Source organism: Ciconia boyciana, chromosome 8, assembly GCF_034638445.1.
Source record: "Ciconia boyciana chromosome 8, ASM3463844v1, whole genome shotgun sequence".
Lineage (NCBI taxonomy): Eukaryota > Metazoa > Chordata > Aves > Ciconiiformes > Ciconiidae > Ciconia > Ciconia boyciana.
The window spans coordinates 16,171,377-16,196,503 of NC_132941.1; the positions used below are offsets into that span (position 1 = coordinate 16,171,377).

General features: G+C 35.2%; 1 protein-coding gene across 8 annotated transcripts in view; it reads left to right on the top strand.

Moving 5' to 3' along the window:
- The window catches only part of CGNL1 (cingulin like 1), a 64,658-nt gene that overhangs the window by 36,701 nt on the left and 2,830 nt on the right, over positions 1 to 25,127 (top strand). For 4 of the 8 annotated variants that reach the window (XM_072869227.1, XM_072869224.1, XM_072869225.1 and 1 more), the window contains exons 9-19: positions 3,432 to 3,638; positions 3,961 to 4,065; positions 10,399 to 10,551; positions 11,212 to 11,382; positions 13,843 to 14,004; positions 14,833 to 14,922; positions 17,968 to 18,018; positions 21,278 to 21,361; positions 23,195 to 23,319; positions 23,886 to 23,994; positions 24,898 to 25,061. In XM_072869227.1, the coding sequence (XP_072725328.1) occupies positions 3,432 to 3,638; positions 3,961 to 4,065; positions 10,399 to 10,551; positions 11,212 to 11,382; positions 13,843 to 14,004; positions 14,833 to 14,922; positions 17,968 to 18,018; positions 21,278 to 21,361; positions 23,195 to 23,319; positions 23,886 to 23,994; positions 24,898 to 25,061 (1,421 nt within the window). Of the gene's footprint in view, positions 1 to 3,431; positions 3,639 to 3,960; positions 4,066 to 10,398; positions 10,552 to 11,211; positions 11,383 to 13,842; positions 14,005 to 14,832; positions 14,923 to 17,967; positions 18,019 to 21,277; positions 21,362 to 23,194; positions 23,320 to 23,885; positions 23,995 to 24,831; positions 25,062 to 25,127 lie in introns of those variants that run through there. The other 4 variants (XM_072869229.1, XM_072869228.1, XM_072869231.1 and 1 more) reach the window with 3 other exon arrangements.

Sequence of the window (25,127 nt, forward strand, 5' to 3'; positions counted from 1 at the left end):
TTTTTTTTCTATGTAAACCCAGCTGTGTAATTTGACTCTTTTGGAGAAGTGATGCTATGTGTGCGTTTTCTACTCAAGGAATATCTAAATTGTATTTGTGTGGTTTGACTTTGTTTAAATTTCACTATCAAATTGAAGATACTCATGTATTGTTTTTTCTAATGTCATCCTGAATGATATCCTGAAGGTGATCTTCCATGCCTTATTTGTATAGTACAATTGTGTAAGGTAAACTGATAGGATAGATACTCCTGTGTTTCTTCTCAGTCTTATCCGAAACAAGTTGAAAAGATCTTGAAACAATAGTTTACAGTGAAATGTGCATTGTGAAGAAAATTTTTTCTACTCTCCCTAGAAGATATGTAAGAAAAATGCCCACTTTCCAACTAAAATACAGTAAAGTTCCCTGTATATACTAAGGGAGTTTTCCTACCTTCTTGAAAATGTGTGTGTGTGAGAGTGTATATATTTATTGTTGGTATTTTTTAAGACATACCCCTTCCAGGTGAAATAAAGGAATTTTGTACTTAACATGTTAGAGAAATTGTTTGGGAACAGTTCGTTCATGTGAAGGTGTAACCCTTGTAATGATGCCAAGGTCATTAGAGACCTGTGGAGATCTGCTGGTTAAGTGCTAGTCGCTCAGGCAGCTGGAACTTTAGGCAGGTTTTACTTATATACCCAATTTATTTCCAAGATTTTAAATTAGGTTAATGAAGATGATACTTGTAACTTGCCCTTTATACTTCTTTACCTTTTATATATATTCACCTAGCGTCTTGCTAACTTACTGAAATACATACTGAAAAAGGAGAGAGGATACCAGTTTAGTTTAATTTTAGTGGCTGGAACAGTATCCTAAGATACAAGCAGCAAAAAGCAGGCTGGAGCAGATCTCTAGATATTACTGCATCAGTGTAGGTTGAACTTAATTTTGAACCTCTTAGGTTAAATACATATATATATATATGTATTTATGTGTATATTTATCTATGTAGATCTGGGGGATTTGGTTGTTTGCTTTTGTGTATGTGTGCGTGTACTTCTAAGTAAATAATGCTTCCTGTGTTGGGAAAGTAGAGCAAACCATGGTAGATTAGGTAGTGAAATCTTCAGGTACAGTGTGGGTCTGCTGCAGTCCTCTCTTACTGTGCAGCCCTGTGTAGGCGGTTGGATGAAAAAGAACAGACAAATCAACATTCCTTTCCCTGAACTCCCCAGCATGCCTCAGCTGCTTTCACTCAGCTCCAGAAAGGGGAAATGAGACAAAAAGGAGCCACTGGTGAAGTGCTTGCTAATTAGTAAAACTTTGCTGTATGCTAAAAGCAAAAATTAAAGGAATATATAAATGCTATTGAAATTTCAGTATGTGAGAACTTAAAGCATCAACAAAGATGTATTTCAGAGCTTTTAACTAGTTGTGTACTTAGAAGAACAAGTTTTTTCAGTATTTTCAAAAGACCAGAACTTGTCAGCCTACTTATGCTGCCAGGTTTTGTATAAGTTCATTGACCCTGTAGACAGTCTGAGTGTTTTCCGAGTTACTGCTTTATCAAACTAATTTGCATGATTTTAAAGCTGTTGCTTGCTAGAAAACAATCTAGTGAGGGCGCACTTTGTAAACACCCTTTTATATAACCTTACTTATTTCTTTTGGGGGTGGGGAGGGGAAAATGGGGAGCTACAATCAAAAGTACCATAACTGAAAAGTGAATATTTCACAAAATAGTTTCTTACCAAACTACTCTGTAGGATTTCTTTTGTTTTCAGTCAGATAAACACAATTTCACATGCAAAAATGTTATGCTTCAGTAATTAATGTGTAATTACCTATTGTCACCAGATAATGTAGAGGCCAAAGGTATAAATGGATTCAAAAAGGATTAGAGAAATTAATGGATGATACATTCATGGAAGAAAAAGAGTGAGAGCTGGGAGTGTGTAATGGAGAAAGTCTTGCCCCATAGTAGTTCTTCCCCTTTTTGTCCATAAACATCAACTATGGCCACTGGAGAGAATACTGGTCTAGATTGACTCATGTGTCTGTTCTGGTGTTCTTTCTGTTGTTTAAGGTCTTAATGGAAGGCAGTGAGCCTATACATGAGAACCAGATCTTTGCAGAGTATTGCTTTGTATCAGACCCTGAATGCCCAAGAGCAAGAACCACTAATTATATCTTAGATTGTGTTCTTTGGAGGTGATTCTGACTGACAAGTCAATGAAGAGCAAAGATGAAATCCTTCCAGCCCTTTACTCCACAGAATTAAATGTTTACAAGTACATACTTGGTCTGTGTTATAGTATAACAGTATAGATAGTATAACAATATGGATACATACTTCCACTCATGGTTTCCACAATAAATGGTAGGGTGTTTTAGAGAAGGTAAGTGGTGAGACTAAGGTGATGATTAGCTCTGAAAAGTTACATGCTGCAGCCAGTTACCCTGCAAAAAAAAAATCTGTCACCACATGTGATAAATTGTGATTAGTTTATTATAATTTGTCTTTGTGCTGTATATTGATTTGAGTTTCTGAAAAAATACAAAGTGTATCTTTTTGAATACAAGTTGAACTCAGTAGCTAAACTCCTTCCATTCTCAGGCAGTAACTGAAAACCAAGCAGAACTTCTACTGAGTAAGTACAGCCCCATGTGTGGGCTGTATGAGATGCAGGTAGAGCTGCACCAGTACCACTGTGAGGTACTTCCAGTCTCTGTTGCTTGTTCATGCCTGCTCACCATCTGCTCTTCTGTGCTGACACAGCGCTTTGTGGGACCATGTTTTGAAATGGATTGGGGCTTTTTTCCAGTAACACCCCCCCCACCTTTTTTTTAAGCGTCAAGATCTCTTTATATTTATCTGTGTGTGTATATATTACAGTTGATCCTGTTCCCTAAGTTGATGCATTTGTTGATCACAAATAGTTGCATGGATGTAGAGTGTTGTATGTTAGTGCTTGGAATAAGCAGTGGGGCGAGACTGCCTAAATTTTGTGTTGCTTTGGAAGACACTCATCATCAATACGTTCTTCCTTAAAGGTCCATATGGCTTTTGATGTCGGTTGAATTTTTTAGATTACTTGGAATTACCTAACAATGGGATTTGGTAATGAAAATATTTTAGGGCAATAAAGAGGAAGATATTAAGGTGAAAATATGTGACAGCAGGCACGAGACTGTTCAGGTGTTGTATGTTACTTTAGCACGTAGGTATGCCTGAGAAGAAAAAAATGCTCCTTGTGTGTTCTCCCAGAGTCATATGAATAATAAAAATGCATGTTTGTAATGCGTACAGACTTTAAGTTAAATTCTTTGTCGACATTTTAATGTTATATCCTAGCTATATTTGCTGTGGTGCCATATGAAACTTCTGTCAGAAAACAGCATCAATTTTTTTTTTTTTAAACATGACATGATTTGTTTTCACTAGAGTGCTGCTGTCCTTGCCAGTGAAAGAAATGCGGCACAAGAGGTGCGAAATAGTATAGAAAATCAAGTCAAAGAGCTGACTGAGGAAAATGAACAGTTGAAGAGAACAGTTGATGAGCTAGAGAGTAAGATTGAAGAGTTGCACAAACAAATTGGTAGTATGAAAGGAGAAGAAAATTCAGTGAAGGAGAAAATAAAGAGATATGAGGTAAGTTAAGAAAACAAGCCCCTTAAGTAGTCTCCTTCCTGTTTGCAAAGGATACACTATAGAACAAAAACTGACAAAGAGGAGGATGGGCAATGTCACTGGGAAGGCTAAGCAAAACCAGCAGGTTTTCCAGAAGCAGGATGCAGTTTACTGACACGTATAGGAAAGATTTCTCCAGTGAAAACCAGTGTAAAAGCAAATCACAGCTTGCAGCTGGGGAGATCAGTTATAGGCCAGAGCGAACATACTTTATAGCTCAGTTTACTTGTCAGATTAAAGGCCTTGCCACTATTTCTAAATGTATCAAATCATATTATTGCAGGAAGAGAAGCAACAATTAGAAGCAGCTTTGAAACATGCTGAAAAGGAGGCAAAAGAACTGGTAATGTTAAAAAGGTCTTTGGACAGCCAACTAGAAGATATGCAGGTAAGAACAAGAGCAAATTGAAATATTTAAATTTTAAATTTCCTGTTTGTTTACCTGAGTCACCATTGCTTTCTGCAGAGTAACATCTCATTCTTCTTGAAGTACACTTTGTTTTGAAGTCCAGGCCTCACCGCAATGTTCAAATGTTTCCTGAAAGCATAGCATCATCTAATTAAAATGATTTTCTTGCAAAATTTCAGGGAGATGAATTGCAAGATAAACTGCCTAAGGTTTTATAAATCTATTTTGCTATTTTGAATGATCATTCAACTCTGGTTGTGTGTAGGTATTTACATGTAAAAGAATACAAAGCTGTACTTGGATATAAATAAAAATATTGGTAGTAGACAAATATCAGGAAATTGGTTTCTCTTTTTATTTTTTATGAACCTGTCTCATTTGCAAATGTTGCATGGAACTGGTATATTTCATCACAAAACCAGAGACATTTAACACATATCACTAGGACTTGCAGCCTCTTAAACTGTGTATGAAGTCCTCTTTCCACCTTGCTCCTTACTCTACTTAGTATGCAGGAAAGGATATGCTTTCTACCAGATTAGCCCAGAAGTTAATCATGTGGGGAATGCATCTACTTCAAAGCAGTGGAGAGGGATGTTGGATATTGTGTATGAGTAAAGACAGAATGATTCAGATGATATGAAAATTCAGGTCTGTTTAGTAAGGAGATGAATGTGTATAAATCTTAAAACTCTTCTTATTGACATCATATTCTGTATGTGAAAAAGTTGCAAACCTAATCTTTTCTCTTTGTAATTCACCTTTTCCATGTACCAAAGAAGCATCTATTTCTACAGTATTAGATAGTTTAGAATTCTCTTAGTTTTGCTTCTAGAAGCAAAGTTTTTAGGTGATTCTGTCAAACAAGTCAGACTCTAAAGTGAGGTATATGTACATTGCTAGCGACCCTTCTTTAATTGAACAATGTTTTCCCTTGTCTTCAACACAAATTTTACATTACTGTTCTGAAAATCTGAAAATGAGACTTGTCTATAAGTCGGTTATAAACCAAAGGAAGATTGTATTAACCAGCATGTTCTCATGGTTCAGTTAATTATGGTAAAAAGGAAGAAATAACAGCAACAAGAAAGTACTACTATGTCTTTAAAATGGAACATGCTTCAAGAATATAAGGTTTTAACAGTATGGGTAAGGAAGTTTTGTTTCTACAATATGGTAGTTTTGGGCTGACGTTCCTTGTAACTACATCAATAAATGTTTCATCTGAGGCTTTTGGTCAGTTGGGTTTTTTTCTTTTTAAATCTGTTTATCTGTTCTACCTCACTCCAGATTTGCTTGTATGTATTACTGATAGTCTGCATAGTCACAATAGATGGCCTGTTGCTCATCACTGGCTTGCATTTAGCACTGTTCTCTAACAACTCCCTTCTATCACAGCCTGGCTTGACCTTCCTGCACAACATGAATCAATGCACCATATGCATCTCCTGCATCTTGATTAGGCTTGGGTCAAGATGCTTGAAAAGTGTGTTCATTCTTTTCTGTTTACGCGTCCTTCAGGGCATCATGCCAAGTAATGCTGCCTCCAGGCTGGGTCTCTAAATTAATCTAGGAAAGGTGACAGATAGAAGAGTCTGCCTTGTCATTTTAGTCACAACTTATGTCTAATTTCTAGCACATCAAGTTTAAACCTCTTTCTGATTCTACACTCTTCTTGTCCACCAGAAACACGAGTAGTAACGGACTTCAGGATGTAGTCAGCAGTCCCTTTTGTTTAGAACAATTCAGCTTTTCTGTCTTTAGATTTTTGCTTGTTTTAATGAACAATGTTGGGCAGTAGGCTGATTTGGCCTTGCGTTACCTTTGATAATTTAGATGTCAAACTTTGGCACTGTAATAATGCTTATCACAGTGGAAACGTAATTCCTGGCTGGCCCATCTTGCTTTTTACATAATACAAATTACTTTTAATGGACTAGCAGAAGAAAGACAATGACAATATGAATAGAATTGTAACAGTTACTGTAAACATAGCCAAATCTATTCCTCCTCCATCCCAAATTTTACTCAGAAAAGATAAAGCTGGAATATACTTAATTATTATAGACAATTTGTTTTAATGCTTTTGTCTAAAATCAACCTCAGTATATATTGAAATTTTCTTTACAGATGGTCAGGCAAGTAGTATTTTTTGTAGTGTCTCATGCTGTGTTATAACCTCTGTTTTAGGGTAGCCTCCTCTATGTAGTCTACTGTTTCAAGAAATTAAATACATCTTAACATTTTTGCAACATTGAGAAGACTTTTGGAAGTTTCTTGAGAACTCTCTTGGGAAAGGAAATAATTTAATATAATTATTATGCACCTTAATCATAGCATATATGGTACTGCAATATATTAAAACATATCAGTTATACTAACATGAATGGAAATGCCAAGTATTCTGTGCTTGTTAAATTAAACAATCGGAACACAGGATCCTTTCCATGGGTGGAAGAATATGAAACTTATCTTTTCGTTGTGGTAAATAATGGTAGGCATGTGGCAGAGCACTGTAAGTTGAAATACCTTCTTAATTTTCAGTTATCAGTTGAAAGAAATTAATTTTGTAGAGAGATGGTTCAACTAATATTGTTTGGAAAAATAAGGAAGTATTGTAATAATCTTATAGGTTACTATGAAAGCAAATTACTACTTTTGTTTTCCCCATTTTGTTTTCTTTTCTGGGTATGTGGAAATGTGAGTGTGTTCCATTGTTATTTTATGGCTCCCTGTCTTCTGGACCACTGTTTGTCCACCAACCTGAAATTGAGAAACACTGCTGTAGAGTTAGACTTACTTGCACTGAAATAGTATTTAAGCTTCTTCACAAGGTAATTAATTGCCAGTACAGATGGGCTTTAAATTGGCAACTGACAAACTGTTTACTTGACTTGTGGTTACACTGTAACTGACAGGCCGGCCAATTCCAGTGAAGAGCACTCAAGGATTTTTGTATGTGAAGGGGACTCAAATTAGAGGTTATGCTTGTGTTGGCTATTGAAGCTGTCCTATAGGACATCCCAAATTTCAAATCTTGAAATTCAGTATAGTGTATTTAAAGGCTAGATGCTGAGGAAACTGCAGCATTTGGATAGTCAGTAGCAACATTTCCATTGCATCATGGTTTTTAATACTTGAGTTAAGCGAAGTGATATAAATGGAAGTTCAGTTGTTTCTAGCACGACGTATTAGTCTATCTCAAATATTAATGTTAAGCTAGGCGAGCTAATTTTTATCAGTATTTTTCTTTTATCAGCTAATCTAGAAAAGGGAAATACTGTACCCTAATTTGTGTTGCTCAAGGAAAATGATTACTGATGGGAAACTACATATGGCATGTTATTTCCCCTGAATAACATTACAAGAATGAAGTAGTATCTGTTGTGATGCAGGCTTTTTAGTAAAACAAAGATAATTTCTGTTGCAATGCTCAGTTTTAATGAAGAATATTTTTACCCTCTACCTATGTTACTGAGTTTTCTTCTGGCTACATGTTAGAAAAACAAGGACCTTATTATGCTTTAGTGGTAATTTCACTATTTGAAGAATAAATTATTCTATGGCAGAGTTACTAGCTAAATAATACAGATCATAATATAGTCACCTATTAAACAGATTTTTGAAAAGAAAATTACACAGAATGGTGCGGTAAGAAAACCACCATTTCCAGCCAAGTAGAATTCATCAAGCCCAGAGAACAATCAGCTATTATACACTTTTCCAAAGAGAATAGTTGCGCATGTAAACCATTTGGTCATGCATTAAAAACTTGTTGATTTGATTTGGTAAGAAACAACACTGGTGTAATTTTTTTTTCAGTCTTGTACTTTATATGTACGCAGAGAAGCCTTTGCTTTCTTGTGTCACTAATAAATATGATGTACCAGAAGGGGAGGCTGGAAAATGATAAGATCTTTATTGGGTCTAGGAAATACTTAGTCCTGTAATTCTTATGGCACATCACATGGCTCAACAGATACTGATGCATCACAAGAGGGACATGGGCATGAGAGATTTTAATAGATGTGGGGGAATGAGAGCATGAAGCACCTGAATTTCAGTTCGCATGATACTCTGAAGCAGTATTGCCACTGTCAGTTTATTATTGAACTAACTGAAAACAAACTCAGCAAAACTGAAATTTCTCCTTGGAACAGGTTAGTTACCTAGGAATTGCATTTTCTATTAAAATAATTATGATTACAACTTCACAACACTTTCTAATTTTTAGTAGTGTAGTTAGTAGTTGTTTTATCATCCTTCTTGGTAACAAACAGTGAAAATATGTTGATGAAAATGGGGAGGTGCAATACATGAAAAGTACGGATTTTCCTTTTCAGGATGCCAGAATATAACTCAAAGGAGAAAAAGCTACATTTCCATCTCGGGCGTCTCAGTCTGCTACATATCTGAAAATCAGGCAACAGTTAGCATGACCTGATGAAAATTGAGGTGATCCACTGCTTGCATCAAGCCCCCTATTTATTATTTTCTGTAAATTTTGTAATTGTTCATACCTATTATTACTTTGGCAATTGCCCTAGTTAGTAGATGAAATTTCTTCTCATATTAGTGATTAATTTTTTGTTTGGTTGTTTGTGTTTTTGTTGTTGATAACTCTGAAGCAAAGAGAGTGACCAGATTTGCTCTAATGTTTACTTCACTTTTCAGCACAGTGGAAATGCAGAACAGCATCCTGCTGGCACCATTATTCTGCCACGATGTATTTCACTGATCTGTGTCTGTGCAGTTTGTTTCTCAAGGATGTGTAAACAAACAGTAAAGTTAAATGATCTGTGAAAGACTGATGGAGGGGAGTGCACATGAGGTTTTTATAACCTGTTCAAATATGGCACATTCACAGGGTCCCAAGACTTCAGCAGCTTTTAGAACTGAAGTGCTAAAGTTGAACCTTTTCAAGGTTCTTAAAATCCTTTGGTGTCAGCTAAACCAATTCTGGTGTAGAATTAGGCTTTGCAAAACAACATCCATTAGCCCCCAGCATGTTTTAGGGTTATGTATACACTTCCTAGGCATCCACCATAATTCCTGTTTGTATCAGAGATGTCTTTTGTTGACAGGTTATACAGGAACATAAGAGAGACAATGAATGTAAAGAAATCTCTGACTTCTAACATTTGATGATGTTCTTTCTTTTCTCTTAGAACAATTATTTTTTGACATTCTGATCTATATTGCCTACAGAAATACTACTGTATTTTCACATTTAAAGTTTTTTGAAGTGTAATACCATAATCATCATAGGTATTAGATATTCAACAAAACTTTATATTTCCAATATTAAAATGTAAAACAATGTTTTGGAATGCTTTTTACAATTTATGGTGACTTTAATTATTTACATTTTTCTGTTGGAACAATTCAAACTGTCCATAACCTGGTTTTAATCAATTTAATGGTGCCTCTCAGACTTCATAAAAACAGAACCCTTTTTCTAGTCTTGTAGTGTCTATTTAGAATAGGGCCATTAAGGTATTTTATTGTGGAGGGAGAAGGAAGAGGAGAGACTCCCAATATGCAGATGGAAGATAGCCTGCTTTTCTTGTATGGGAATGAACTAGTGACAGTCAGTTATTCTGCTGACAGGCAGTATTTAGAAGTTGGAGGGTGGTAAGTTCTTAAACATCCTGAATGTAGTAGCAGACACATTTGGAGCTCCTGGTAGACGAGCATACAGCATAGCAAAAGTTCTTTCAAGAAGGGGATTTCTGTGCTAGTAGCTGCAAAGTTCTGTTTGCACAGTGTCTGTCACAATGAGACATCATCTTGATTAGGGCTTCTGGGTGCTATAGAAGTACAGCAATGGAGAAAAAAAAATCACCACTAGTTATTTCTCACTCATCGTAGGAACAGATTTGTATTTTATTTTACTTTTTCTACCTAGGAAAAATGGTAGTTGTTGAGAACTTTTAAGGGAGCATATATGAAAACGTGAAACCTGAAACGAATATTGAACCTTGTGCAGGAGGTAGGATTTGCTGACATGTGTGCAACTGTAGAGGAATGTATGCTTTGCATGTAACAGAATCATGAAAAGGGTCTATGTTTGGTCCTACGAATGTTGCAACAGTGTTTTAGGAATTTATAGGGAGGATAAAGCACTGCATCGCTAAAATAATGTTTGTCCTATACTGGCTAACTGTAACTCCACAAACTTTTAAAAGTTTCTCTTAATGTTACAATAGCTGGTGGTATTACTGCTGCACAGAGAGTGTTATATAACATTCATGTAAGGCATTAGAAGAGAGGGTCTGCATTTCATTATATATATTTTTAAATTTACTGCAGGAGAACATCCGTTGTATTTCACAGGAACGGCAACAGCTAACTCAGAAGTTAAAAGATGAAACTCACCAGAAGGAACAGTTAAAGCAGATAAAGAATGAAATGGAGAATGAACGATGGCAACTGAACAAGACTGTTGAACAGTTACAGGAGGAGGTATGAGTTCACTCCAAAGAGGCTGCAGAAATCTGAATATCTAACAGACAGAAGCAAATTAACTGCCAAATTGTAACGAATTTTTTTTTTAAAATGTGTAAAAGAAAGTGAAATGCAAACTTTACTGTTAGTCTCTTTAACCTAGAGACTATCAATAAAAGCTTTCAGGGCTGGAACAGTGGTTGGAACACTGCTATCTCAAAATACTGTTGTAAAATGGTTCTGTTTTGTTTAAACAAGATCCCAGATTTGAGTTCAATTCTAATGTATGCTACAGCGATACTTCAGAGTTTTACAGCTGATTCTCAAAACACTACTGCATTAGTATTATTTTGCCATCTGTGTGTAAACCGTACAACTTAATATTGATATACTGAAGTGTGACTGTGCAGTTCGTTTTGTCAGTCCACTGGAAGAACTGCTGACAAAGAGAATAGTCTTGCCACACATACTATTAGAAAATAACCTTACTGTTTTGTGTTTTCACACTTCTGCATAGGAGTTCATTTGTTTGGGAACATGTTTGATAAATTTTCCATTTGAAAATATAGAGCTGAATATTGAAGTGGGAGAAAAAAAAAATCCTTTTAGTGTATTAAGCATGATAAAACCTTTTGTAGCGCTATTTTAGGAAAAAAATTACATGTACCTTTTCCCCAGATGTCTGAAATGGTAGAGGTCTCAAGAACATCAACTCTGGAGCTTCAGAACCAGCTTGATGAATACAAGGAGAAAAATCGCAGGGAACTTGCAGATGTGCAGAGACAATTAAAAGAGAAAAACCTTGAGGTAGAAAAATCACGCCTGACAACCATGAGAATGCAAGATGAGGTAATGACTCATAAGTTCAGTGACGAATTCTAACCTTTGACCTAGAATTCAGCTCAGATAGTTTTCAAGACAATGAATGTTTGTTTCACGCTTTTGTGTACTTCATCATGAGAGACTGATCTCAATGAGCATGCTTTTGATTTTAATTTTTCATGATGATCAGCATGTTACTTCTGCCAGGGAAATGGTGTTTCCTGTTTATGACAGGTAAATGCGGTGTTTGACAAATGAATGTACCTTAAGTGATATGACAAGGATTCCATTTATGTTCTGCTGCTCTTTTAATGCCGGCTACTGAAGGAATTGAGAATGTGGAAACATTATTGAATTAGGAAAAAAGCCCCCAGCAGTTATTTAAAAAAAAAAAAACAACCAAAAACCAACCAAACAAAAAAAAAACCCAAACCCAAATTCTGTCTCTAAAGGAGTTGACATACATTCTCCTCTTCCTTCATATGAGCCAAGTTGCAGATTTAAATGACAAAGGTGTATGTGCAACCAAGAATCAACCACAGTCTTGAAGTGTCTGCCTCTTAGCATGTAGATTTTGCCATAAAGGCAATCCAGTCTTTTAAAGTTCTGCATATACTTGTTCTGCAGTTGGAAAAGCTGTGAGAATACACTGATCACAGACGTTTTGTGTTTGTAGAATATTTTAATAGTTTGATTTTTCCAGTTCAGAACTTCTCTTATGTTGCCCTCTCCCCTTAACAAACTTGTTTTAAATTCAATTTAAAAGAACAGCAATAGAAGTATAGTTCCTATATATTATTCTGTCTTCCTTCTATATTTATTCCATTCAGGGATGGAGACCCTTTGTAAAGGGATGAAGATTCATAATGAAATGTGGAAGATAAAACTGGGATATTGAGAACATAGCTCTTAAGTTGAATAAATGGGAATAGACAGCTTAAATAAGATACGTGTGTGTGTGTGTAAATATGTATACACACTGTGTTTACAGTTACGAAAAATACTTCTAGTGTTATCTATTACAACTACAAAACAAATACAAAGAAAAAAATTCAAAACAAAAGAAAACTTCATTATTTGACAAAAAGATAATAGAAATAATATATAAAGGACAAAATATTATTGGTTGTGGAATTCTACATCTCCATGAGGCAATATTTAAAATCCTAGGGATTTAAAAATGTAGTATGGCAACTAGGTGCAAAAGAGGAAACAAAATCTGAAAGTATAGGATAGGCAGGTTAAACAGCAGACTTTCTAGAGAGACTAAATATTCAGGAAAACGGAAAGTCTTTATTGTCTTTTCCTCTTTTGTGTTTAACACAAAGTACAAATAGATAGTCCTTCCATTCAATGTGAAAGAGTGTTGTCTGTGAAAATCCTCTTGGTTGGGTGTCATAGTGTACAAAACATTCTTTTTGAGAGTCTTATCAAAAGCCAAGGATTGTAATGATCATGGCAACATAAGTATCATCTTCTTGTTCTAGCAGAAAAATTATGAAACGGTCTTGCAAGGCAGTATGGGAGTTCTTCAGTGCTAGGTCTCTTGTAAGTTCTCTGTGGATACATAGAAGATGCCAATCTTGAAAGTTGTCAATCCAATGTCATTCTGAAACATTAAATGCATGTGAAATGCTATTAATATACAGATCTCTGCACTTAACTAGCTGTTCACCAAGTCATGCAGATGTCCAACATTTTGTTGTCAAGACTTAGCAATAGGTAGCAAACTCTGTAAACAGTCACTAATACATTATTTTAGCTTCATCACTAAAATAAGCACTTGACTAAACAGAGGAAGAATACGGAAGGCTGTATGCTGAAGGAAAAAACCCTCATCATTTACTATATACATGTCATAAGTTAAGTTGCAAGTATAAGGAATGATGACAGTCTCACCTATAACTCCTCTCACTACTTATATATATTTTTTTAAAGTACTGTGAAGGTTTTAGATAATTTTATTGAGTACACACTGTTGTTAGAATAGGAAACTTTTGTCCTCAGCAGATAGCCCTACTATATCTAAAAGTTATACTAACACATATGTGTTAGCAATTATGTCATTGGTAAAATGCTGTCATCAAAGTGCCTCAGATATATAAACTACATAATTGTTTAAAAGTCAAAATACTGGTAGTCTGAAAAGGAAGGGAATGATATTGCAAAAGAAAATTAGAAAATTGTAAAAATTTTGGCTTGCTGTAACTGGGTAAGAAGAAAAAAATAAAAAAACCCCACTATGTACAATTGTCACTGTAAAACTTGTAGTGTGAAGCATCTCTTTAGATCTGATATTTAATCCAAGTTTATTTTCTTGGTGCCATCTTGTGGATAAAATAAAAATTACTGTGAAAAGCATATAACTCCGTGCAATGCCTGTCACGCTTCCGGATCTGTCATGTTTGTAGTCAGTCCCCTTTGCTGACATCACTTATTTATAGAAAGTGCAGTATAAAGTGTATTACCATAATCTTACTGTTTCAGATGCGTCTTATGGAAGAAAACTTGAGGGACCACCAAAGAGCTCAGGATGAGGCAATAACAAAAACTCAGCTGCTAGAACAGACTGTGAAAGGCTTGGAGTATGAACTGGAAGCCAAAAACCACTTAAAAGATGATCGGGCAAGACAAATCAAACTAATGGAGGTAAAAGACATTTTTAAGGGTCCGTATCTTATTAGAACTGATTAAAATAATTTTGGTATTTCACATGGATTCTGCCTGGGAAGAAACAAAATAACTTGATATTGTTGAAAATCCAGGTAGTACTACTTCAGGAATTACTCTGGTATATTCTAAAGGTGATCTGTTAGCGTATCTATTGTAGCATGATGTGTTCTGAATTGCAATTGTTCTTTCATCATTTTAATTAACTTTTAAATTCATTTTCTCTAGAGTTTTTCAGGCAAAATTGTTTTATTTTCATTTGTAGGCCCATCACTCAGAACTTCAAAAGTATTTAGAAGTGAAAGTTCTATTTAGCATCTAATATCAGTTCATTTCAGGACCCTAAATAACATCGTTATTCTAACCATGTTGTTACAGCGTTAGCTTCATAACTGTTCAGTTCAAATAAGCTGTCATTTGACTTTCATAAACAGCACTTTTATACCATTGTACTCATATGAAAAGAAATTTGTCTTCCAAATGCATAATGTAACTTAGACATTCTGAAAACAGTCTCTAGAAACATTACAGAATTTCTCTTATTTTCTTGAAATTGGAGGGAGTGATTTAAAAAGGAAATTAAACTTCTATTTTACTTCTGTCAGACAAACAAATTCACTTTAAAGGCTTATCTACCTTCCATCTCTTTTCCTAGATTCTGTACGTGTTTTCAGAGGCATTCCACTTTCCAAGCCTAGTCTTTTCAGACAGTTTGAGTCCTTGAAGTTTAACGAAGAATACCCTGGTAGCAATCTGAAGACGATGGGATAGTAGTATGTTGAAATTACTTTTCTTTGTTCCATTTAGGACAAGTTATCTCACCTGGAACTTGAGCTTGATGAAGAAAAGACTAATTCGGATTTGTTGTCTGAGAGGATCAGTAGATGCAGAGAACAGGTACTTGGACAAATTTTCCAACTGTTGTGTAAGGATGAGGAAAAAGCGTTATTAGGATCACAAACAATATTGATTAACTAAATAATGATTAGCAATAGGGTTTATATACTATACTTAAGCAGAGTATGTAAATCCAGCAAACCAGGGTTCACAAACATGATTAAATATGCTCCTCCACGTCATCACAGACCAATTTTTTCCTGTTTTCCTAACTGGAAAACTGACACAGATTGCATATAAAGACTGAAGACCAGTATCATCCTCTGATATTCTTGATGCGGTGAGCTTCATCAAGTAATCATTGATGCATGCAGAGATGATGCTATCTTAGTCTTAGTTTTAGGTGGTGAGGCTATCAGAGAAAGCCTGGTTGTAGAAAGTATCTTAGATTGGAAGATCACAATCTTTTAACCTTGCTGAAAAGTAGGCCTGCATAATAGTCTTGATTTCAAAGAAGGAGGAGCTTAGGAAATTGTGGAATTCATTAGTGAAGTCAGCTGTACTGAAGATGCTGGCTAGTTTCAACAGAGAGGAAGCTTTATTTTCATTACAAGTGTAAAAACTGATTAAGTTATATCAAAGATAAGACAGTTGGAAAGCGTTTTCTGCATAAAACCATCAGTCATTAGTTCCAGAAGTGTCATATGTGTAGATAGCCCAGAAAGAGGAGAAGAAGGATTTATTAACAAGGTTCTACCTCATGGGGCAGAAAATGTAAAGATAAAGTGAGATTTGCCAAGCCAAGTGAGACCTATCATAGCAATTCAAACAAGTAACAGGTTCTTGACTGTATAAGTAGAAGAAAGAAGTTGTGGAAACTGTACGATGAGGTATTAATCAAGATAAAAAGTAATCCAGGTATGCCTCCTCAAATAAATGAGTATTTTGCCTCTGTCTTCAGTAAGGCCAGTGAATGTGCTGGTGGGGGGAGGTGGAGTGGGCTAATGGAAATGGGACCGTTGAGCTGGAAATCTCCAAGTCTAAGAGAATTAGGAGTTCATTGTTCTGAAGAAAGAGGCCTTAATAATATTATCAAGATTTCTGACAACTGACATATGAAATGATAGGTCCTGTAACAAAGATTTATAATAAAGCAGAAAAGTAGAGAATAGGCCTGATGACTGAAAAGGTAACCAGAGCATCTATGGTCGAGTAGTCAGTAGCATGCAAGTTTTTGATTAGTCCATGGAAAGGAATATGGGGTTGTGCTGTCTTGGAATATCATGGCCTAGACAATGTTCTTTGCCTTAGTTTTACATTATGAAAGATGTGAAACTGATGCATAACTCATTACAGCATGTCTACTACTGTAGCGTTACATTAAGTACTATATCTCATTAGTAATTTCCTAGAAGTCCGGGAGACAATTTGCATTGAGGTACAACCCACGATAGTCTGTTCTGTTTTCATTTCTCTTTCTTTCTCCAGAAAAAAAGAATTGCTGATATACTTTTGAATAGCTTTAATTTCAGAGGGAGAACAGAAAGTAAAATCTTAGTTTCTGTGTCTTTTCAATGAAATTGTATATTCCACTGAGACAGCTGGAGAGTTTTAAAGTGCGTTAGAGTTCAGCTTTCCTTCATGCATCCTTGAAACACCAAGGCACCATTACTACTTTATTGGGACTCAGGTTACTGAGATTCTATTTGATTGCAATATAGTCTTTTTGCTATTTTTCCATTGATATTGTACAGACTCTGAGGCAGTGGGTGAAATAGAATGTAAAGGACCCATAATAATGTGGGGCCATGCTATTGTTCAATTAGGAAGCCTTTACTACTAGAGTCTATGCCTATGTTGTAAGCCTGGGATAAAAGAACCTTAGTCATAGCTGCACTAGTGGGTACTATAGTAAGTTAATTTGCTAACTGAATGGAAACCTAAAATACAGATGGGTGACCAAAATGTTACATAATGGGTAAAAGATGTGTTTATTTTGAGGTCTGGAGTTTCTCATTTCACACATGAGTTACAAAGGTTGCTTTGTTTTGATTTTATGCCAGAATGACTAAGTAGTCAAATTACTAAAGAGTATTTCAGGGTCTGCTAAGCATTTATAATGACATGAGAAATTATAATGGATTTGTTTTGGTAATATCTGTATTTCTGTAAATGGTTTTTTAAATTATAAATGTGTTATTTCAATATACTGATAATGAACTATAATACTCAAATTTCTAGTAAAAACAGATTGAAACAACTGGTTCTATTTTACATAAAGCTAAATATTGGAATAAACATTGGCAAGGCTGATAGTTCACATTTCATTTACCATGAGATGTTATCCTTTTTTAATTTGAACACCCTTTTGAATCTGGCAATGGCTGCATGAGACACTGTTCTCATCTTCCCTACCTCGTTCTTGAGAAGTACCACAACAAAGTGGAAACAGCAAAAAATGTTGGGGAAAAGGTGGATCATATCCTATTAGTTTTTAAATTATAAGGTATTAGCAACTCTGGAAAGTCAACAAACACACATACACAGAAAACTAGAGCGCTCAGCTGCCCTTTGAGTCTAAAGTGAGCAGGGACAGGGCACATTTTAGTACATCGTGGTTTTTTTCCTACAAACAAGTGAAATGAAGTACCTCTTGCCATTTTGTTTTTGCAAACATAATTGAAAAATACTTAAGATACCGCCATCAATTCTTGTATTCTGTGAAAATGCAAACATGGGTCTATTGACTTCAGAGTTGTTTCCAGTAAGTGTGAAAAATGGACTAGTTAGTTTCCATGACAATTTTAGAATAAATACAGAAGGATAAAATTGCATTGATTGCATCATTCACTTCCTTTTGGTAAAGCATTCGCAATGGATAGCTGTATACCTGCTCTTTAGCTGGCACCAGGTGTGGGAAGCAAACAAATGTAAACATGGACATGAGGGTTGCATTTCAATTATGAAGGGGTTTGTTTGGCTTTAGCTTGTTTGTTTGTTTGTTAAACATTGTTTTTTTGGCCACATACTTGAGAATTGTGTATGTAGGTCTATATATATATATATAGGCATATACATATATATATTTTACTTTTCCCTACTTAGGTATTAAGAAGAAACATAAGCTGTGAACCTAGTGTGAGATGGCAAACAACGGTGATAGCATCTAAAATATTATTAGAAATCAAATTGCTTTCACTAATAATGAACTCAACAGCTGCTTCTAATCCTAAAGCTGGCACAAAATGCTATTATGTCTAATAAAGCTTTGTAAAATCTGATACTATTGCTGTTCTCAATTCTTTGCTGTTAGCATTCTTCAAATCCAGCTGTGATAACTGTTGCCTTAAGCTGCAGAAATAGTTTATTCTTTTAACATTATTAGAATATATTAGATACAGGAAAAGTAGAATGTGAAGCACAAAGCTCTGCATGGTACATACCCAGAGCCTATCTTAACTGCTTTGAAATAAGTGAAAAGTTTGAGCACATTTTGGCAGACAACTGCTTTTTTCCTTTGTGCATGTTAATTATGTGTTTAATACTGAAAAGTGCAGGGAGATAAGGGAAAACAGTTTCCACCTCCCCCAGCAAGAATTGTGTACTGCTGCCTTTCTCTTTTTACTAGGTCGTGTATATATGCACATAGCTTTCTGATCCTAACCAGATATAGTACTTTTTCTCTCTCCCACTGTTTTTCTGTGAGGTTGCTTTTACCATGAGGTGTCCAACAACAGTAGCAGTCATCTTGGAAATACAATAATTGTCCTCTAAATAATTCCTTAATTTGAGATCTTGGGAAGGTTGCACAAATTTGTCACAGCCTTTGAGCACAGTAAGAGCACAGTAGAACTTTAGAGTGGTCCATTAGGCAAGTTCCTACATAAAACAAAACCCCTTTCTTCAGTTAACAGTTGCATTTTTAATTAGTCATTCATTTTACTACAGATTTTGCTTTCTTTTTTCTGTGTCTGTCTTCATGGCTAAAGCAATTATAGCGGAATAAATTCTATGTAATCCCTCACATTATAACTTTTTAAAATGTATTTCATGAAGAAATGCAGCTATTGTATACATGAGTTATTATAATTTTTATATATAATATAATATTCTAATATATAAAATAATATTTTACTCTATAATGTATAAAACATTATTATTATTAGGCTTCTATGCGACAATGAGAGCTTTTAGGAAATTACCCAGCTGTTGAGAACACAGCCATTGCTAACATTTGTAGTCCAGTAACTGTTATGACCTTAGTTTTCAGGAATGCCTTCTACTGTTTTGAAACCATACTGTGACATAACATATGCAACTGCATGCATTGCTACCATTGTTTGTATTCATATATTCATTTCAAAGCTACAGAAACAGTGTAAATTACTTCTTTTAAACATGTGATTAACTAAAAATATACCTTTTAATATTATAATGTGGTAAAAAAAAAAGGCCTAAGGTGAAATTTCATGTGCTGTACTTGTTTAACCTTCACATTCTTAGCATTGCTTTTGGATTTTTTTAATGCAAGAATTCTCAGTGGCTTTTGAATGACCTTTAGTGAGATAAATCTGTAACTTAGAGCTGCTTAACTGTGATGGGGTGTTTATGCAAGTTCATACGTAACTGCTGTAAAGCAGGGAAGACTGCTGTGGCCACTGAAACCTTTGTCAGTCTTTTTGCAGGTACAGTAATTGGCATAGATGTTCACTGTGTTCCCCAGGTGATATTTACCATAGTAAACATTGTGTAGGGAATAGCACAAATGCTGTGGTAATATTTGCTGTGCCTCCAAAGGCATTTGTAAAGACTTGAGGGCAGTCTCAGCAGGAATGAGAGGCAAGAAAAGTATTTGGGCACTACAAACTTCTTTCTTTAGCCCTGAATTTTCAGTAGCAGCTGTTAGGCAGTTTAGAATTTCTTTTTGATCCTCAGAATTTTTTTTTTCCAGCCAAATCCAATAGTGAGATAAAACAAAGTAATTCTGTATTGTTATCTTGATTCTGTATTGATCAGGTAATTTTTTAACATCTTACATATGCAGAATATACTTTCCTTCTGGTTATTGAATATGCAACAGAAATATCTACAGAAACTGTAGCAAAAGTTGTGTTTTAACAAAACAAACAAAAACCACCCCCTCCCCTCCCTAAATCCAGAAGTCGGTGCTTTCCTGGCATGACAGACATAAAATTGACTGGAGGAGGGGAGCAATGTTCATATCCAGTATGCATCAGAGTCTGTTGGAAAAGAGCTTTTACTGTTCTCTCGGACATAGAAAACTGTAATTGTCTGTAGAGTATCTCACTGAGTTCTAGGCACTTCTCTGCGTTACCAGTTTGTTTTTAATAAAGTGAAATTTTAAAGTAGACTAGTCAGCAGCTTAAAGATAAGGTGCCATTTCAAAGCTTCATACTTAAGTCTGAAGCTTTGAAACTGTAGAAGGTGTTTGAAGACTGATGTGATGTTCCAGAACTCAGTTCCCTGCGTGTCGTGGTTTAACCCCAGCCAGCAACCAAGCCGCTCGCTCACTCCCCTGCTGAGTGGGATGGGGGAGAGAATCGGAAGAGTAAAAGTGAGAAAACTCTTGGGTTGAGACAAAGACAGTTCAATAAGTAAAGCAGAAGCCACACATGCAAGCAAAGGAAAACAAGGAATTCATTCACTGCTTCCCATCGGCAGGCAGGTGTTCAGCCATCTCCAGGAAAGCAGGGCTCCATCACACGTTAACAGTTACTTCAGAAGACAAATGCCGTAACTCCAAATGTCCCCCGTTTCGTTCTTCTTCCCCCAGCTTTATATGCTGAGCATGACATCATATGGTATGGGGATACCCGTTTGGTCAGCTGTCCCAGCTGTGTCCCCTCCCAACTTCTTGTGCACCCCCAGCCTACTCACTGGCTGGGGTGGGGTGAGAAGCAGAAAAGGCCTTGACTCTGTGTAAGCACTGCTCAGCAGTAACTAAAACATCCCTGTGTTATCAATACTGTTTTCAGCACAAATCCAAAACATAGCCCCATACTAGCTTCTAAGAAGAAAATTAACTCTGTCCCAGCCAAAACCAGCACACTGCCACATGATATGTCTCTCATGCAACATTTTAGAGTTCAGTTCCCTGCTACAGAATATATATATGGAACATCAGCAATACCCAATGTGGCTGCAAAATGCTTAGAATAAGCACTGGGAATAACATGGGCTTCCCAAAGCAGAAAATTTTGTTCAAGATTGTAATTGTAAACTTCATCTGAAATCATGTGTATGTCTTGAGTTCTAAGAAAGAGCAAATTTTTTCTCGTTGTGTAGGTGTATGTACTTTATGTATATGTGTACATATATACATACACACAGTATCATATAGATAAATGTAAAGTAAATCTGTTATTAAAATTTCTGTCTTTTCTTTCTATAATAGATTGAACAAATGAGGACAGAGCTACTTCAGGAAAGAGCTATAAAGCAAGATTTGGAGTGTGACAAAATTTCATTGGAAAGACAGGTAATTATAGCTGGCATATCATCACACTAGCAAGATAACAGGCTGGGTATCTGCCTTCATTGGGGAATTCAAATAAGCATTTAAGGAATACACTATTTGGTAGCTGGCACTATCCCACTATAGTGTGCTGCTGGAACTATGTGTTAGTAGGAACAGATTATAAACTGTGAGTATCTTAATACTGATACTCAAAATATCATAATCTTGAGTTATGTCTTCTCTTAGTATTTTTTTTCTTTCTGTACCCCATAGTTTTAGTTAGAGGTTTGTCACAGTTTATATTTTGCATATACTAAACTCTCATACTATGCATACATCTGTTTATATAATAAAACAAGACATTTTTGTGGTAGTGAGTGCAGGCATCTCTCTACCACACAAATTCTGTCTATACATTTGAGGATCAAAGACAAAAATAAGAAATATGACAGTTGATATGGTACACTTGTTTTAGAATAAAACTGAGATATCAATATAGAAACTTTTAAAAAGAACATATACAGAAAAGACTATAGACTATCAAAGACGCTGTTATCCAGTTTAGCTGTAAATCCTTTGGCCACTTTTGGAGGAGCTGTTCTTCAAAGTCTTAACAGTACTTCAGGAACACTGTTGAAGGTAGATTATAATTTCAAGCAATTGTGATTTTAGTTGAGTATTTTTTTCTGTAGGAGTAAACAAGTGAAAAAATGACATGCCTCTGAAAGAAAAGATTCAGATTTGATAGAGAACTGCTACTCTCTGTTGTCTAGGAAGGAATAAGACTCATATGTTTCAATATCTGTGATGGAAAGTACATTAAAAATACTTTCTAGTTTTTTGCAACATTTTATTCTGCAGGTCAGTGGTCTTTGAAAGCAAGATTACTATCATATCCCCAGCTGAGATCCAGAGGAAAGCTATCGTAGCAAGTCATAGTATTATTGACAGCCTCAAGAACATAAAACAGATTGTAATGGGAATTTGGAGAACATGTTTATACCAGACACCTAATTTGGTGCCTTAAATTATGTGACATTAATTCCATCTTAATTGTCTGAGAAAAAAGAATGCCACCTACTGGTATATCCCATGTACATCCTTATACTTTAGTTCTGACTTTTCTATTATAGCTTTTTTAATGTTTGAGATCTGAGATCATGGTTTGAAGTTCTGTAACAAAGAGCTTTAATTTCTGTTCCTCGTGTAACTCTTCTTTTTTTCTGGCAACTTTATCATTAGATCCCTATTGAAAGCCTAAATTATGTAGCATCATAAAAATTAAAGTGTAAATCTGAGCAAAAAGATTGCTTTTACAAATCATGCGGCTTGCAAAGTTTTTCAAACTATTTATGTAGTGTGAGTAGCATTGGATAGTTAAGAAAGGGAGAAAAAAAACCCCACAGTAACTGCTTTGATAGAGTAAAGCGATACTGTATTCAAGTAATTTCTTTGTCTACTTGTTTTAGCCATAGAGCAGTGAGTTACAGGGGAAGAATACAGAATTTGACAAAATAATTGTGTGGACAATAAGACAGATCCAATGCTATTTGAAAAACTTTGGCATATTAAAAAATGCTGTTGGAAGGGGCTTGCAACCATCTGAAGTTCAAGGGTCCATTTAAGCCTAAAACTTTAACTCAAGCTTAACACTAAATTCTTTTTAATAAAGCACAGCAATAGAAGATTTGTTTTGTAGTAAATAGTAAAATCTCACGGATTCTCTTTTTTCATATTTACTAAATTAAAAATATACTGATCACCTTCTGTTAGTCTGGAGAAATGTATTTTGTGTTAAGGTGATATGTGTTAATATGAGCATGTATGTACTAATAAAGTATGTTCCAACTATAGAACAAAGACTTGAAGAGCCGAATCCTTCACCTGGAGGGTTCTTACCGATCCAGTAAAGAGGGACTTGTTGCTCAAATGGAAGCAAGGATCACAGAGCTAGAAGAACGACTTGAAAATGAAGAGAGGTGAACGAGTTACGTTAAGATCAAAACATGCATGTTTATGTTTGTTAATATGACCTCTTGCTAATATTAAGTCTAATACAATTAACTTCTTTTTTTTTTTTTTCTCACAAGCACCAAATTAAAATGGTTACTGTTTCATATAAGTATTGCAAATTTTCTTTTTGACTGAAAGCACACTGGAAGTTGCCTTATAAATGTAAAACTGGGTACAGTTCTAACGTGGTTCCATATCTCATTATTTTATCAATGTCTAATATCAGTACCAGGCTTAGAAGTGTTAACTATAGTTTAACACTTCCATTTTCATGTTCACTTCATTGTTTAATCTTGGAGGAATGTATTTTTTTTCCTAAATGTTGCTCTGGAAACAAAAGAAATTCCCTTTATTGGTTCATGCTTTTGAACAAATTTCTCAATATGTTGCATTGAATCAGTAAATGAAAGCAGGGGCCATTAGTATTTATTTAATTCTTAGAAGATTGCTAAGGAATTATGTCAGTAGGATTGGAAGTATTTCAGTTCCTTTTTTTTACAAGCCTGTCTTTTGTTTGTTTTGTTTTTTCTAGGGATAGAGCTAATTTCCAACTAAGTAACCGCAGACTTGAGAGAAAAGTGAAGGAGTTAATGTTGCAAGTAGATGATGAACATCTCTCATTGACTGATCAAAAGGACCAGGTAGAAGGAAAGACTAATATGCAAATATCTGATATTAATCCTACTAGCATAAATCATCATACATAAAAGATATGAGAAGAATATAGGTAGATACTGATTAGTGTGTTGTTTATAAACTCCCATTTAGTGAGGTTCACAGTTCCCATTGTCATCATATTCTTTTGTCTAGTACTAAATTGTTATTAATTTCTAAAATTATGAAAAGGAAGCACTTATAGAAGCAATGCTATAACTATTTTAAGAAATAAAGCAAATAACAGATAGCATCTGATCCTATAAACAAATATACCAACAAATAATATATTCTGTTCTGCCACCATAAAATTTTGTTTAAAGAAAGAAGCTATTTATTGTTAAATATAGGCTATAAGTATTAAGCATATGTTGATATTCTAATAGCAATGTGCTCTACCATTCCTGTGGTCTTTGTTGATTCCTTGCTTAAAACATGTTTTGTTTCAGTACGTGAGTCAAATAGTTCATATTCTTCCTAGAGAATGAACAGTATGTTTCAAATTGCAGATATCTGTTAAGGGAACAATCTTTTAAAATTCTCTGGGTTTTTAAGAAGTATTTTATAGTATCCGTTTGGTGAAGTTGCTTAACTTAGACACACTAATAGCTCCAGTCTTCCCTTATGGATAACTGGCTCTTGCTATCACATAATATTGTCTTATTCTACTGAAGCTATTTTTGCTTGTTGCTGTTTTTTCTTCTTAAAAAATTGTATCCCATCACTTTTCTCAAAGTCTAATGCTGACTTTCAGATATTTCTGAAGCATAGGATTACAGTGTCACTACACTGGCAAAGTTGTGTCTTTATTCTCCCTCTCATAGATGCTGGAAGAATAAAATTCCTTTATTAAAATAGTCCTCTAATCAGCTGACATGTAAATATTTCAGTTAAGTTTGCGTTTAAAAGCAATGAAACGTCAAGTTGAAGAAGCTGAAGAAGAAATAGACAGACTGGAAAGTGCTAAAAAGAAACTCCAGAGAGAACTGGAAGAGCAACTAGATATGAATGAACAATTGCAAGGACAGCTTAACGCTGCAAAGAAGGAATTAAGGTAGGATAACTTGTCAGACCTCACAATTATGTATCACACCACCACTCACAAGATTGATCTCTTGCT